At 36.8% G+C, this 16210-nt stretch overlaps 1 protein-coding gene across 1 annotated transcript in view; it reads right to left on the reverse strand.

Moving 5' to 3' along the window:
- LOC136851461 (protein O-mannosyl-transferase TMTC4-like) overlaps positions 1–16210 on the reverse strand; it is a 180895-nt gene that overhangs the window by 83144 nt on the left and 81541 nt on the right. The window contains 1 exon segment of the mRNA XM_067125562.1: positions 14803–14920. Coding sequence (XP_066981663.1) covers positions 14803–14920 — 118 coding nt within the window.

A 16210-nucleotide genomic window follows, 5' to 3' on the forward strand; every position in this document is an offset into this window, starting at 1 on the left:
CTCCATCTCACCAGTGGTAACTGCAGCAGCTATCTGTGTGTTGGGCAACAGCTGAAAGCCAGGATCACCACCATCTTCGCCCAACCACTCAAGTACATCATCCTCGGGAATTTCGTCACCTTCCTTTGCAAGTTGGGCATTAAAGTCACTGACATCAAAACCTTCGAAGTCAATCATGCCTTCTTCCCACTTCTGGATATGGTTCCAAGTGTGCTCCAGGGTCTGCATGATGTCCTCTCAAGCATCTGCTTAGTTGTAGATGGCAGACTTCAGCAAATACTTCTAAAGAACCTCCAGAGTCCATTCCCCTGTGTATCCAAGCCTTTCTTCTTCACCTCCCTATCCTCAAACACCTCCATTACTTCCTCCATGAACTTCCTCTGGAATAGCCATTTCATTGCAACAAAAATGCCTTACTCCATTGCTTGTCTGAGTGTAGTTATATTAGGAGGTAAAAACATGACCCTAACACTACCTTCATCAGCAACCAACTGGGTTGTGGTAAGAAGTGCAGGTGCATTTTCCAAAAGAAGCAAAGCCTTCAACTGATGTCCAGCAATACCAAGTTCCTATATCTGATGAAGAATAACATCCTTACCAAAGTGGCTATGGGACCAACTGACAACAATCTTGTAGGTGAACCAAGCCTTCACCGAATGATACCAGATCACTAGGGACTATCCACCACTTGTTCAACTATGACTGGTTTGCAATGATGACTACATCTGCGGGTAACAAAGCACACACATTTCAAAAGCTTTCAAAGGAATAAATTCTTTTACTTCTCATCACCCAAGGTGTTACTGGGCAGGGGTGATACAATAAACCAGTTTTATCAGCATTGTAGATTTGACTAAAATCAAGACTTCCCTTTTCCCCAAGTCTTTCAATGTCTGCTGAACTTTCTCTATTCTGTCCTCAAAAGCATCCAAGGAGTCACAACAAGTCTTCTTGTTGGAAAGCCCATGTCAAATTTTGAACTGAAACTGTCATCCCTTGGACACCTTAACGTCTGCAACCCTGTGCAGAATTGCAAACTTTGTAGCAGCAACCTTCAATTCAGCACCATTCACTGCATCTTGGCTGACCTATGCTGACAAAACCAGATCAAGGTCAATTGTTCAATCTCTTCATGGGAGGGCTTGGCCATCACCTGGTGGGCCTCGATCCTGGACGTGATCTTCCTAAAGTTTGTCACATACTTCTCCAGCTCCTCCTTAGCAGCCTTGATATCCTACAACAAAGACTGTGCTATAGCATACTTTGCAATGAAGCAAGTCATCGACCAACTGGCTTCAATTATCCCAATGATTTCCAATTTCTTGGTAAGTTTCAGCACCTTAGGAAATGGTGGGGCCATATACTATAGATACAGCACCACACACAGTAACAACAGCACCTGCAACTCAGCAGGTACGTCCATGAAAGCAAAAAAATTTTGGGGAAGCTTAGCAAACCAAAGCACCACATAGCAACTGCTTCAGATACAATTACCAAGAAATGACACACAACTGGAAAAAGAAGTAGAGCATGCTTCACAACAAGTCCTTTGGTATCTTTGAAGATACCAAAGCAGAGATGTATCTCTATCAGCCATTCAAGGGTGATAAACATAATGATGTGTTGGACCTAAATGCTTTAGAGCCAATAGCACGACAGCTTACAAGCACGCAAGTGCTCACCCATCCACCTGAGTTCTATCATATGTTATTGTAGTCATGATATATCTTTCTCAGCCACAGGCAGTCCCTGGTTATTGGTGGGGGTTCCGTTCTAATGGCATGGTGATAAGTGAAAATCACCAATAACCGAAAATCGCGGAGCTTTTTTGGCGATTTCTGGAGCTTATCGGTGCCGATAAGCACCAAAAATTGCCAATTTTCAGTTATCGGCGCCTCTGTTAAGTACGTACCAATGCCGATAAGCGGAAACCAGCACATTTCAGCACCGATAAGCAGAGACCAGCACATTTCAGCACTGATAAGCGGAAACCAGCACATTTTCGCCGAAAAGTGCTGATTTTTGTTGCTAGACAAGTGCAAAAAACCAGATTGCCGATAACCAGGGGGCTGCCTGTACTCAAAAGCAATGAACAAAGTGATGTGTGATGACATATTAAATCAGGGACTCCCACCCCTTAACCCTGACCATCAATCCTTGATGTGACCCCTCAGTGTGTCTTATGAAAGGTAACGATTGAAGTGGAATGTAGAGATTCAGTGCCGAGCCACCTTCCCCAATAAGGAATGGAGCTTGGTCCCTCTTTCAGTTGGATCGTCATCATCCCAGCTGGCATGCAACTAATGCAATGAAGGAACCCTTTTCCTGTTTTAAAAGATATTATGGCACTTCGAGCGTCCTGGAAAACAGTCCCCCTTCCAGGTGGCCCCAGACTTCTGGCCTTAAACCTGTAAAATGATGACTCATGTGAAGGCACAGTTTCGGAACTTTGCATTTACTGGGAAGCAACAGTCAATGGTAGAAATAAATCCATTCATTTCAGCCCCCCCAGTGTCCAGAAACTCCATACAAAAATGGGCAACCCATCCTTTCCTTGAACAGGAGAAGATATCCAGCAAAATCTCAGACACAACAGCCACTTCTGAGTTCCATGAGAGGCTCCACTTCCTCTCCATTCCAACTTCTACCACAATCCTAGAAATTAAAATGAGGGAGCTCCCTAAGTCTTCTTAGACTGTTCTGGCTGCTGTTGCACAGGCACATGGGTTTAGACCTCTTTATGATCTACGAAATGGCACCTTAAGGCCTGAAGAGAAGTACTGCTTGGCTCAAACATGTCACTCATCAGTGTCAACTTACTGTTATATTCTTCCCCTTCTGCCATAATCTTGAGGAGTCTATTGTCGTGGAACTCATAGCGAGAGCCTGTCAACATAACTTCTTTACTATACCTGCTGTTCCTGAGATTTAAAAACCAACCAAAAGTCCAAGAAATCCCATTACAACCTGGAGTCATACATACCTCTAGTTGTACCTAGAGGGCCTTCTCAGCAACAGAAGTAGGGGCAACAGCATCCCTTTTGTGTCAGATGGAGGTATGTCCACTTTAAGGAAAAGGAAAGAGGTGGAGCCCAATATGGCTTTGCAGGTTGGGATCCTCTTTCTCAACACCACATGCTGTAGAAATCCTCCCCTTAGAGACACTGCAACATCTCCAACAGGTTGGTGTGTCAATGATTGTATTCCCCCAACCATCAAAAGGGGATTTCCAAAAACCAGACCCCTCCTTAGAGATATATGTGCATCAGGCTCTCTTAAAGGGAGCCTCAGAGAAAGATGTTCATTTGTCCAAACAGAGAATGATCCTTGACCTGTCAGAGTAGAAGAAGAGGGAGACATGTGTCTAAGAAACCTAGGACTGGTAAGCTACACACTCACCAAAAGGTTTCCTGATCAAGTGGGACAAGGCCCACCTACACCCAAAAAGTATTTTGCATGACTGGTTGCATTGAGATGAGCTTCACTGCTGGTTGCCTCCTCCCAGCAAGACTTAGGCCAGAGTTAAGAAAGATCTCCAAGGGTTCCTGGCTTTCCATGGTTTCCCCACAACTGTAAGAACAGATCCTGGGCTTCTTATCTGCATTTGCAGTGGACCCAATCATCAAACCTCAACTCAAATCAGAATCTGGCCCTCACATTCCTGGAAAACACTTCACAATCATCTCCCACCTGCAAAAGCAAGTTGTTGGGAAGATACTCTAGCCATGGACCTGGAAAGGTGTTCTTGCCAAACAAGTCAATCGGACTTCCCAGCCATGCAGGTAAATATAGACATGGGTGTCTACTGACAGATTTGGGAGGCTATTGGGAGGATTATCAAGGAGCAGGGAGCTGGTCATCTTGATAACAGTTCAGTACGGTATTGACCTTTGAAACTTGGAAAAGAAGCCACAAATTGGAGAACAAATGTATTCAATAGCACATACAGTTTTGGAGTGTCATGCTCCCTCTTCAGTGTGATAAAGCCACAAATTGGAGAACAAATATATTCAATAGCAAAACAGTTTTGGAGCGTCATGCTCCCTTCTCGGTGTGATCATCTATTTTATGAATGAGTTATATCAATTTCCTGGAATTGATGACCATCTTCCTATTTAAGCATCCATAGAGGACTCACATCTTCATCCTAGACAACATGAAAGCAATGATGTGTATCAGGAGGCTCGGCTTCCACTCAGCTCCTCTCAATTGGTTATGCTATCTGTCTTATGGAAGGCTCAGTCAAGGAAGCAGCACCTGTCACCATTCTACCTCAATGGGTCGCTCGGTGCGACAGCAAACTCCCTGTCAAAGCATATGGTGGCTTCAACCAAAAGGATGTTGGACAAACCCTTCTTCCAAGTGATTCCCAACTAGTTTTTACATCCAAAAGCTAACCTGTTTGCTACAAGGGAGACCCATCAAACAACTGGAAGGCAACCTACTTCTCTCCTCCATTGACCAGATTTTGAAGTTTTGAGTAAACTATTAATCTTCAATGAACCTCCTACCCAGTGGGCCCAAATTGACTCAACAGTCATCTGTTTATTCTGCTAAAACATCAGGCACGGAAATCAATCCCACTGCCGTGTATTATTCTATCCCAGTGGGACAGAAAGTCATCTATGCATCCTTCTTTCTGAACCCTGACCTTCACCTGTGGATTTTCTAAATCTAGTCTACTGCAAAATTTATACATCAAACATTGCTAAATACCCATCCATACAATGAGTGTTGTTTGATTACTCTACATAAAGACCCCTGCTGAAATTATTACTGAAACCATTCTAAATTTTTTGATTCACCTGTTTGAAGACAAGCACCTTCCCACTACCATAGTTATGACATACAAGGATGAACTGTTGGATCCATTGTTTTATAGGTCTGGCATTGATTCCAGTACTAATGTCTTCAGATCCCTTCTCTGGCCCTTCGTATTGCAAAGAACTGTTCCTGCTATGGCTCCTATTACCTGGTCCTTCAATAAGGTTCTTTGATTCCTGTTATATCCTCAATGCAGTGGTCCCAATACAGCCACAACTTGCTGTTGTCCCCTGGCCCATCAATTCCTGGCCAAGAATGAGGACCCACTAAAAAAGAAATTCCCTTCTCTTCCATGGGCACTCAGTATTACAGATATTATGCTTATGCTTGGTCCAGTCATTCCATGTTTCCCTAAATGTCATGGCTATCCTCCTTGATGGTCCTCTTTTCTTAAACCCTACCACTAACAAACCACTTTCTCTGCAAGAGTTCAGGATCACCTTAGTGTTCCTAATTAAAAAGGCAGACGCCCACTCCTTCCATAAGCTGCATGACATCAGGGAGTAGCATCATGCTGGCTTTCTTTGAAAAAGATTCTTTCAAAGAAGTTTCCAAGTTTATGGGGGTGGGGTGGTAATCTGGGAATCTGTTCTTTAATCATTACTGCCATGTGACTGAAGGGGCTTATTATTATTATTATTAAAATAGTTTAACCAGATCACTGAGCTGACCATCAGCTCTCATAGGGCTGGCCCGAAGGATTAGGATGGAATGACAAGTCTAGGCTAGAAGCCTAGCACTGGGACCCCAATAGGTCACTTGTCAATGATGATAAACGAAAATGAAAATGAAATTAAAAGCTGTAAAAGGCATACGCTTTCATACTGGAACACACTCACACAATAAATACATTTAAACTAATGCTTCCATACATACTCACTAAAAGGTATATTAAAATTTAAAATACATTAAGTAAAATCATAAAATTTACTTGTTTTTTCCAATTAATTTGCAGCTTCATGAACATTAAAATAAAAGCATTGAGAACGCTGAAGATTCTGACAAAATTTTCTATCGCTCATTTCAAAATTTGATAATCGCTGCAGGTTATATTTTGACATTCACACAGTATATGCTTAACTGTTATCAGCACATTGCAATCTGGGTATTTGGGAAGAGGCCACATGGACTGTTCATTAAGTGTCCATGTCAAACGAGTATGGCCTATTCAAGACGTGTCAGGGAATTACTTAGGCTTGTCTCTCTCTTTGATATGACGTAATCATTTTCTCCAACACTGGATTTGGTGTTTTGAATTTTTATTATTTTCAGGTTCTTTTGCCCCATATATTTTGCATATTTTTTTACAATGACTGTTTTTATATATTTTGTATAGTCACTGATAGGGATGTCTACATTTGTTCTTGTCATGTGGACCGCTCTTTAGCCGCTTTATCAGCCTCTTTCATTTCCCTCTTTAATCCCTACGCAGGATCCAACATATTTCAAATATTTTTTCCCTTTATTATACAATTTATGGAGGAGAATATTATATGTTGTACAACATATTTCGGATTATAGCTTTGAATAGCTTCTACAGCACTTCTGGAGTCGCTTATAAATTACAAAATTATTATATGAGACTTCTAATTATTTTCATGGCTGATACTATTGCATTACAACTCAGCTGTAAATACAGAGGCTTTGTCTGGGAAAGAGAACTGATACGCTTTGTTTTGGGATACCGCAGCATATCCCAATTCGTATTGTGATTTAGATCCGCCAGTGCGTATATTGCGTAATGGACCTTTTCAGATTATGCTCTCTACTGCATGTTGTCTTTGGTATTCTGGAGATATGAATGATTTTTTGATAAATATTTCAAGTGTGTACAAATTCTCATTTTATTCATTGTCCAAGGAGGAGGCAATTTTAACATTACAGGTAATTGTATATACATATTTAGCGACTAAACAATCTTCTAGCCCTATGGAAAGAAGGTGGATGATTGTTTATAAACACATCTCTTAATCCAAATAATTTTGGTTGAGAATCATTTGTCTGAATTCTCAGAGCACTTTCATCGCTACTAGCTTCCTCTATGGAGAGACAGAGGTAGTCTACCATAGTCAACTTGTAAAGATGTTGGTGATGAACTTAAAAGCTCTGAACATATTCTAAGACCATCATTATGAATTGGCTCACTGCTTTAGCTTTAAGGTCATGTTTGAGCCATATTTCACTTCCATAATCAAATCTATAGACAGTACTGTTGCTTTTATACAATAAAGTAAGGGTATGTCTATCGCTCCCCAAGTAGTGTTCACAGTTTTTTAATTAGGTTTAATGCTCTTTACATTTTGGATTTCATGTATGTTATGTGGGCTTTCCAGTTCATGTGAGTATCAAATACTAATCCTAAAAATTTTGCTGTTTGGCCAATTGGTATACTATGGTTTCTGATTTTTAAGTCTACTTTTTTTTTCCATTCTTTTTGTTTTTATAAAAACATGATTGCTTAAGGTTTTATTTATGAAAATTTGAAGCCTATATGATAAAGTTCTCCATTCATCTATTTTTACTATGCTTTTATTAATGATTCGCTCTGCATGTTTTATCTTGAGATGTTGAATAATATATGGCAAAATCATCCATATACAGGTTACTTTAATACCAGTAGGTAGATTTTTACTGATATCATTAATTGCTAACGTAAACAGTGCGCTACTTCAAGGACGCCTCCTGTGGAATACCATTTTAGAGGAAATGTTCTGCTGAGCAGAACATCATCAATTCTCACCTGAAAACTGCGATTTGTCAAAATTTTGTATAACCTAGGTAATGTCCACAGATGCTGTTGTTCTGTAAAGTTTTAATATAGCATATCTCCATGTAGTATCGTATGCTTTTTCAATGTAAAAACAGCTACAGTAATTTGTTTTGCTCAAAACTTCAGCGTATATGGTCTTCTAAGCAGAGAGAATCTAATGTAGATCTGTTACACTGTGACCCGAACTGGAGTGGGAGTTAAAATTTTATTTTTCTCAGATGTGCCATGTTAGTCTACCACATTTACCATTTTCTCTAGTGATTTGCATAAACAACTTGTTAAAGAAATTGGTCTGTAATTGCTTACATTACTGGGATCTTTTCCAGGTTTGGGGATTAGAATAATTATAGTTTTACGCCATTCATCAGAAAATAAATTTCTAAGCCATAAGTGGTTATAAAACTCTAACAAGTATGTCTTTGCCAAAGGTGCTAAATGGCACATCATTTCAAACAAATATTGTCACCTCCAGGGCAGATTTATTGCTGTTCAACAGAGTACCCTAGCTCTTCCATACTAAATTTTCTATTATAATATATATCTTCAATGTTTCAAAATCTCTATTGTTATTAATTCTATATTATTTTTCTTTGTGCAGAAATGCTCATCTAAATTTTACTACATTACTTCTGCTAAATTCTCACCTATTACATTACTAATTTCTTTTAAGATCAAGCATTCTTTTCCCATCTTTTATTATGGCATGTCTAGGTGGTTTAACATAAACATTTATTTTCCTGAATCTTTTCCCCATATTTTTGTATGGGAGTATTTTTAGAGAGATCTGATACATATTTTTTCCATGAAATGATTCTTCCTTGTATTACTTCTCTTTTAAACTTTGCAGATATTTTATTATACAGAGGTTTTAATGTATCAATTTCTAATAATAATATAGTCAGTTTTTGTAAGGTTCCTAGTTTAATATTGGTAACGTTCTTTGTTTAATTTACTGAATTTTCTATTCAAATTATTTAGTCGTCTTCCAATTTGGTGTTTTATTTTATTAATTTGTTAGTTTTTTCAGACTACCATGGACTTTGTGTTTTGTCGGATGAGATTTGGATTTGGTATTAAGCTTTATCAGCAGCATTTGTAATGAAATCAACAAAGAAATCCATTAGTTTCATTATGGTCTTTCAAATATTCAAATGGTGGATATTATTCCCTGGTGTGGGAATTCATATTGTTCCCAATCTGCTTTATAAATGCTATATCGAGGCATGTTTATGGGGTTATTTTGTAATAAAGAAATTAATATGGGGAAATGATCACTTGTATACAAGCTCAATTCCAATCGTGATTCCAGTCCAATCTGTCTACTATGTCTGCTGTACATAGAGTTAGGCCAATTGAGGAATATGTTCCATGTGTTTTAGAAAATATGTGCTGATTTCACATCATTATACAGCACATGTCATATGAATCTATGAATTCTATTTTAATTACTGCTCTATTTGATTCTGTACAATTACAGTCCCACATTGGGTTAGGGCATTAAAATCACCTTACTATTAACGTTGGTTCCTTAGTATTATTAAGTAATTCTTGATTTTGTCAACATCATAATTTTTATTAGGTTGATTGTACAAATTATGAAATTACATAATTATCGCTTTTTATCTCGTGATTCTACTACTGACGCTTGCAAATTAGTAATTTACAGGTACTTGTCATAACATACTTTGTTATGTACATATATATACCTAAATTTCTCTTCCTCTCTTGATGCAGATGCTAAGGTATATTTACCTATCGTTAATATTGTTTTGTTGGACAGCTGCTGCAAACATAATATCATTGGTTCATATTCTTTTTAATAACCGCTATATTTCAATGCACCTGGTCTGTAGACCATTTATTACATTCCATTGCACAATATAACTATTGGAAAATATTTTTTGTTGAATGTGTTTATTTTACTCTCTTTGTATTATCAATTTGGAATTTTCTAATAATTTACTTCCAATGACATTCATCTGTTTTTCCTATAATAGACTAAGTGCTCAATGCACATGCACCCTTTTTCATGGTTACTCAAATCTGTGTTTTCTTTTTCTATATTTCATAAAATTTCTTATAATGTTTGTTAAACCATCTTTTGTTATGCTTTTGTTGTTATTGCATAATTCAATGAAATAATCATTACATCCACAAGTATTATCATGTATTTTTCATTTGCTCTGTTCCAATTACTGGAGACGGAGTAATCTCTTCTCCTGACATAATCATTATCATCTATGGTATGATTCTCTCTTCACTTCCTCAGTGTTCTCGACATTTGCCTTCATAGGTTCTATTATTATTTTAGGAGATAAAGGTATATTCTTAGCTTGTTTTTGCTTTAATCCTTTTTCATCTCCTTTATCTTTGGTTTAACTGATGTTTCTCTAATAATAGTTGGTTTCTTCAAGCTTAAAAGTTCTCTCCAAAGGCCTTTTTTATCTTTAATTTCCTGTCTATCTTAACAATTCTCTTCTGTCACTAGTAGCAGCATCTTCCTGTGTTTCTATTTGTGACATTATTTTCAAAATGAATTGGATAAAATATTATCCATCTCATTTGTAATCGCTTTATTCTCTATTTTATTTTTTATTTCTAAATTATTAATTTTTTCTTGAGATTTACTTGTCTGTGCTCTGTTACTTCTATCTCATTTGTACCTGTTTCTTTATTCTCTATTTTATTTTTTATTTCTAAATTATTAATTTTTTCTTGAGATTTACTTGTCTGTGCTCTGTTACTTCATCTGGTTAGCTGCTTTTGCTTCATTGTCTGTTATTGAAGAATACGTGTTTCTAGATCTGATCCTAATTCCTCTCACTTTTAATTCTAGCCATTTCTTATAGACATCCCTGTTCGCTCTGTAGTATCTTTGACTCAGACAGATATGTAATACATGCATTCTCGATCTTTGTAATGATGATTTTGCCTACAGTTTACACACTTAGGTTCACTGCACTTCCACTGTGTGGTATGATCAGTAGATCCACAATAAGCGCATACCGCTTCATTTCTAATAATTTTTGTATGCGCCCATACTACTGCAATTTTGACACTGCAGGCTTTGGGACATAGGGTCTCAACTCTCTATTTTGGCCTAAATTTTTATTTTTGAGGTAGATTTTCACCCTCAAATTTCATTTTTACTATTTTTAACATTTGTCTATAGCTGTTTTTACTTGGTACAGCATATACCTCACAATCTTGAATCTTTGGGTATCTTTTTTGAGAGAGTCCAGTAGCATTTTCTTATCGACGGGTTCGTTATTGTTTTCAGGAAGTACAATGGTACCCTGAATACTGTTCATAGTTTCGTGTTTTTTTACTTTAATGTTAATATTGTCTATTTTTCTCAAAGACAAATAGTCCTCGGACTGACTTTTTGTTGTGGCTTCTATAAGCCAAGTTTTTTCCTTTACTTGTCTAAACGACATATCTGTCGTTGGATGTCTATTCAATAAAAAATTTTCTAGTTTTAGGGCTGAAAGATGGTCAGCTTCCATGGTTAGAAACCTTGACCAACTTCCACCCCAAAGAGAGTCAAAGGAGTCAAGGTTGGGTCAAGACGATATTTACTTTGATTTATTGAGTACTGGAGCATAAGGTTCCAGTGTGATTGGCATTTGGATTCTTGCTTGTTTTTCCCAAAGAAAGGTTGTTAGCAGGAGGTTCCAGGGTCAGCCATCTGTGCCGGTCACTACCATCAATGGGCCCAGGGTACTTCGGAATCTTTAATTTCACTTACCATAAAGATTTGAGGAGGGAAAAAAAAAAAAGTAAACCTGAAAACCTTAAAAAGATATTTCATCAGCCTTTATGGAGTTCATTCCTCTCCACTAATGGCACAAGTGAGAACCGACTCTCAAATGTCCGTGATCCTCACCCTACCCCCAAAGGATGGCACAACATGAATAGAGTGCCCAAAGTGTAAGCTAAACCCGCTTGATAGACTGAGAGCATTAGAATACAATCATCCCTAATCCTAATCACATTAGTGGGCAAACCGACAGAATGTCGAGAGTCCTATTCCCAGAACTAGACGCCTGAATCTGTGGTCCAGTCCTGTAGAATAGTTTCTGCCTGAAAACTTCAGGTCCGAACACCATCGGGCAGTTGATGGTCCCAAGCACGGTTCTCACTATTTAGCTTTGACATAAACCCAATCCCAGCTATGATACCTTTTCCCTATTTACCAGGTCCAAGAAATTTGTACGAAAGTGAAAAATATCCACGCCATTTAAATCGAAAAGGTTTGTAGGTGATTCAGGGCCTGGCTCTATTCTTCTGTGAAGAACTAAGAAGAAAAGCCAGGCCACTGAAGGGGCTTGATCTACACTATGTCAGTAAATGGTCGGCTACATTCCAATCCCATAAACCCCTAGCAGAAAGCAAAGGGGGCCCCCAAATGCTGTGGTACTTCTGAAATATTGCTGGGATATAGCAGCTATCCTGTTATATCACGTAAGGGTTACGTAAATCACCTCACTCTCATACAGTTAACACAGGCAGGATCTATAACCCTCCTTATTCATTGTTAATCATCATGGGAATCCTGAACAGAAAGAGAGGTGATCCCTTAACCCTTAAATGCCGACTGGACGTATCGTACGTCGACTAAAATTGTCTGTTGGGTGCCAAGTGGACGTACTGTACGTCGACTAGAAAAAATTTCAACCTTCGGTCAATTTTGACTCGACAGAAATGGTCAAAAAACGCAATTGTAAGCTAAAGCTCTTACATTCTAGTAATATTCAATCATTTACCTTCGTTTTGCAACAAATTGGAAGTCTCTAGCACAATATTTCGATTTATGGTGAATTTTTTAAAAAAACCTTTTCCTTACGTCCGTGCGGTAACTCGGCCGAAAATTTCAGAAATTTCGTCATTTTGTCGTAATTTTTGCACCATTTTATATTAGCTGTTACATAAAGTTTTATATATGAAAATGTGCGCAATTTCATGTCAAATACAACAAAAAATAACTCATGGTTGTAGCTTTTATCAGTTTGGAAATATTTTCATATAAATCACAATAAGTGCCAAAATTTCAACCTTCGGTCAACTTTGACTCGACCGAAATGGTCGAAAAACGCAATTGTAAGCTAAAGCTCTTACATTCTAGTAATATTCAATCATTTACCTTCATTTTCCAACAAATTGGAAGTCTCACGCACAATATTTCGATTTATGGTAAATTTTTGAAAAAAAAAAACTTTTTCCCTACGTCCGCGCACGGTAACTCGGCCGAACATCTCAGAAATTCTGATGTCACTGTGTCGTAATGTTTGCACCGTTTTATATTAGTCGTTACATAAACTTTTATATATGAAAATGTGTGCAATTTCATGTAGAATACAACAAAAATAACTCATGGTTGTAGCTTTTATCAGTTTGGAAATATTTTCATATAAATCACAATAAGTGCCAAAATTTCAACCTTCGGTCAACTTTGACTTGACCGAAATGGTCAAAAAATGCAATTGTAAGCTAAAACTCTTACATTCTAGTAATATTCAATCATTTACCTTCATTTTGCAATAAATTGGAAGTCTCTAGCACAATATTTCGATTTATGGTGAATTTTTGAAAAAAACTTTTTCCTTACGTCCGCGCAATAACTCGGCTGAACATCTAAGAAATTCTTTCGCCACTTTGTCGTAATGTTTGCACCATTTTATATTAGTCGTTACATAAAGTTTTATATATGAAAATGTGTGCAATTTCATGTGGAATACAACAAAAAATAACTCATGATTGTAGCTTTTATCAGTTAGGAAATATTCTCATATAAATCACGATAAATAGATAAAATTCGACTTTCGGTCAACTTTTACTCGATCGAAATGGTCGAAAACTGCAATTGTAAGCTAAAACACTTACATTCTAGTAATATTCAATCAATTACCTTCATTTTGCAACAAACAGGAAGTCTCTAGTAAAATATTTCGATTTATGGTGAATTTTTGAAAAAAAGTTTTTTTAACATCTGCACGTTACGAATTCATGCATCGTTTTGTGATAATATTTTCTCTGTGTTGCTTTGATCATTTTACAATTTGTTATATACCAAAATCATCGCAATTTACTGTACAATACAAAAAAAAAAAAACTCGTTAGCTTTAACCATTTTGCTCACAGCGCGATTTGTATTCAATTATATATGAAATTTTTTTTCACGCTGTCATATATTCCAATATTTATATATGATAATGATATTTTTTTCATTTCTGATGGTTGCATACTAAACTTCAGGCAATGACAAAAAGGAGCCAAAAATGAACTCTTAATCTTAAAAACTAAGTTGCTGTGATTTTTTGAAAAAAATTTTTTCCGTCAAGCTTAACTCCCAAACGCCACTGCATACGCAGACACTTTTGTAAATAGAGGCTCGGCGTTTAAGGGTTAAGTGACTTTACCACATACCATTTTTCATCTGGATAGCTAGGATTCCTTTCTCAGGAGCTAGGCTATTTCAACAGCTGTCAATTCCTTTTATATTCTCCTTTGAGAAAGAGCAGTAACTATCAAAAAAAAAAAAAAACTCACTTTCCCAACAAAAGGGCAAGGGAATGCTTGGTGGATGTTTTCTTTCACAGACCTGGTGAGTAATAGCAGAGCCTAGACAGGCTATGAGAGAATTCCTGATATCAGCCAATATGTCATGGAGACCCAGTGGGACTATAAAGGTAATCCCTTTGAGGATGAGCAGCAGCTTTAAAAAATAGGTTTTCCTGCGTCAAAAGCCGTTTTATACTGCCGTATAGATACTGTGCAATTATTGTACAGCACTGATCTGTTTACTGAATGCATGACAAGAACCCTTTACACATTCAGTAAGGTACTGCCACAATGTATTCATAAATGCTCAGTGCAAAATCTATTTCATAATAAAGTCTCAACTTTGATAACACTATATCTATGCTTACTTCCCAAGAGCTCATACTAGATCACTGTTTTAATCAGTAAATAATTGTTTATCCCATACCTATCACATTACTGTACACCACTGATTTATTTTCATAAATCACTAACCAAACCTTCTCTCCCAACAATATAATCATTGTCATTTTTTGTTTTGTTTTTGGGGTTTCCCTTTATGAGATCAGACATATATAAGAAAAGGAATATCAATTTTAAATATGGCACAAGGTTTCCTGTTTTAACAATAATGTAATTTATAACAAAAGATAAAACAACATTGTTACCTGGCAGATTTCTCCATAAGGCTATGGCACGATGATGATAACCAATCATCAGGGAAATTATAGTACGGCTAATCACACCTCCATGAGCTAATAAGACATCATATGCACTGCATAAACCCTGGAATGTTGAATATCATTATTATCTGGCAAACATCTAGGTGATACCTACCAAATCTGTTCATAACTACTACAATATCAGAGATGATAAATTAACCCATGGGTTGTGCATGACAGCTCAGGTTGTCCTGACCAGAAACATTTTCAACACAGAATATATGAATTAATCATCAAACTCAGGTGCTAATGTTTTCTATGAAGATAGTTGTACTTAAACAGCATAATTACCATGCTGAATACAGAAAAAGATTTTAACTGGGCCACTGAGTGAACATTCTTAACTTATAAGGATGAAACTTACTAAACAGAAAACCAAAATACTGTAATGGGAACTCTGTAAATTCTGTAGAAAAATGCTAAGAAAAATTAGTAGTCATTTGTGGTAAATGCACACCATGGGTTAATACAACCTAAAATAACAGATGATAAATGACAACAGTCATCAAAAGAGAATACAGTGGACCCCCACCTAATCGCAGTTCTCAATTAGAGCTTCACCTATTCGCAGATTTCTCTGTGGAACATACATACAGTAAACCCCCCTCATTCCTGTTCTCATGATTCGCGGACCTACTGATTCGCAGAATTTTCTGTGGAACATATCTATAGATTATTCTTGAAAATTCGGCAATTTGCGGACTTTTTCTATTCACTAATTAGTGTATTTTGATGTTATTTTCATGACTAAATACAATTTTTATGATAAAAAATTATTTACTAATTTTCAAATATTAAGATTAAGATTAAGATATAATAATAATAATAATAATAATAATAATAATAATAAATAATAATAATAATAATAATAATAATAATACTGTAAGATTAAATAATAAGTAATAATACATAACTCAAAGAGAGAGAGAGAAACAGGAGGTAAAAACTGGTTTTCTCTCTCCATTCAGGACGGACCCCTTTATAGTACAGAAGGGACCTCATTACAGCGAACCCTGTTGGCAGCTGACCTCATAAACTGGTTTTTTCACCCTGATCCTCAGAATTGATACTACTGAAATATTAAAATTATATTAAAGTACTGTATATTTCCGCATATAAGACGGCCTTTGAATCCTAAAATTCACCCCTAAAAATTGGGGGTCGTCTTATGCTACCAGTCTAAAAATCAGACCTTGAATTCTAAATGATGTTTATTGGTAGTCTAGCCTTGGCCTTGTTCCGATAACCACCGACATCCATGAAAAGATTCACATTAAGAAATAAACTGATAATAAAGGTAATAAAAGCATATTTACCTTATATATTATTAGAATATCTTCATAATAAATAGCCT

This window comes from Macrobrachium rosenbergii, chromosome 3, assembly GCF_040412425.1.
Source record: "Macrobrachium rosenbergii isolate ZJJX-2024 chromosome 3, ASM4041242v1, whole genome shotgun sequence".
Lineage (NCBI taxonomy): Eukaryota > Metazoa > Arthropoda > Malacostraca > Decapoda > Palaemonidae > Macrobrachium > Macrobrachium rosenbergii.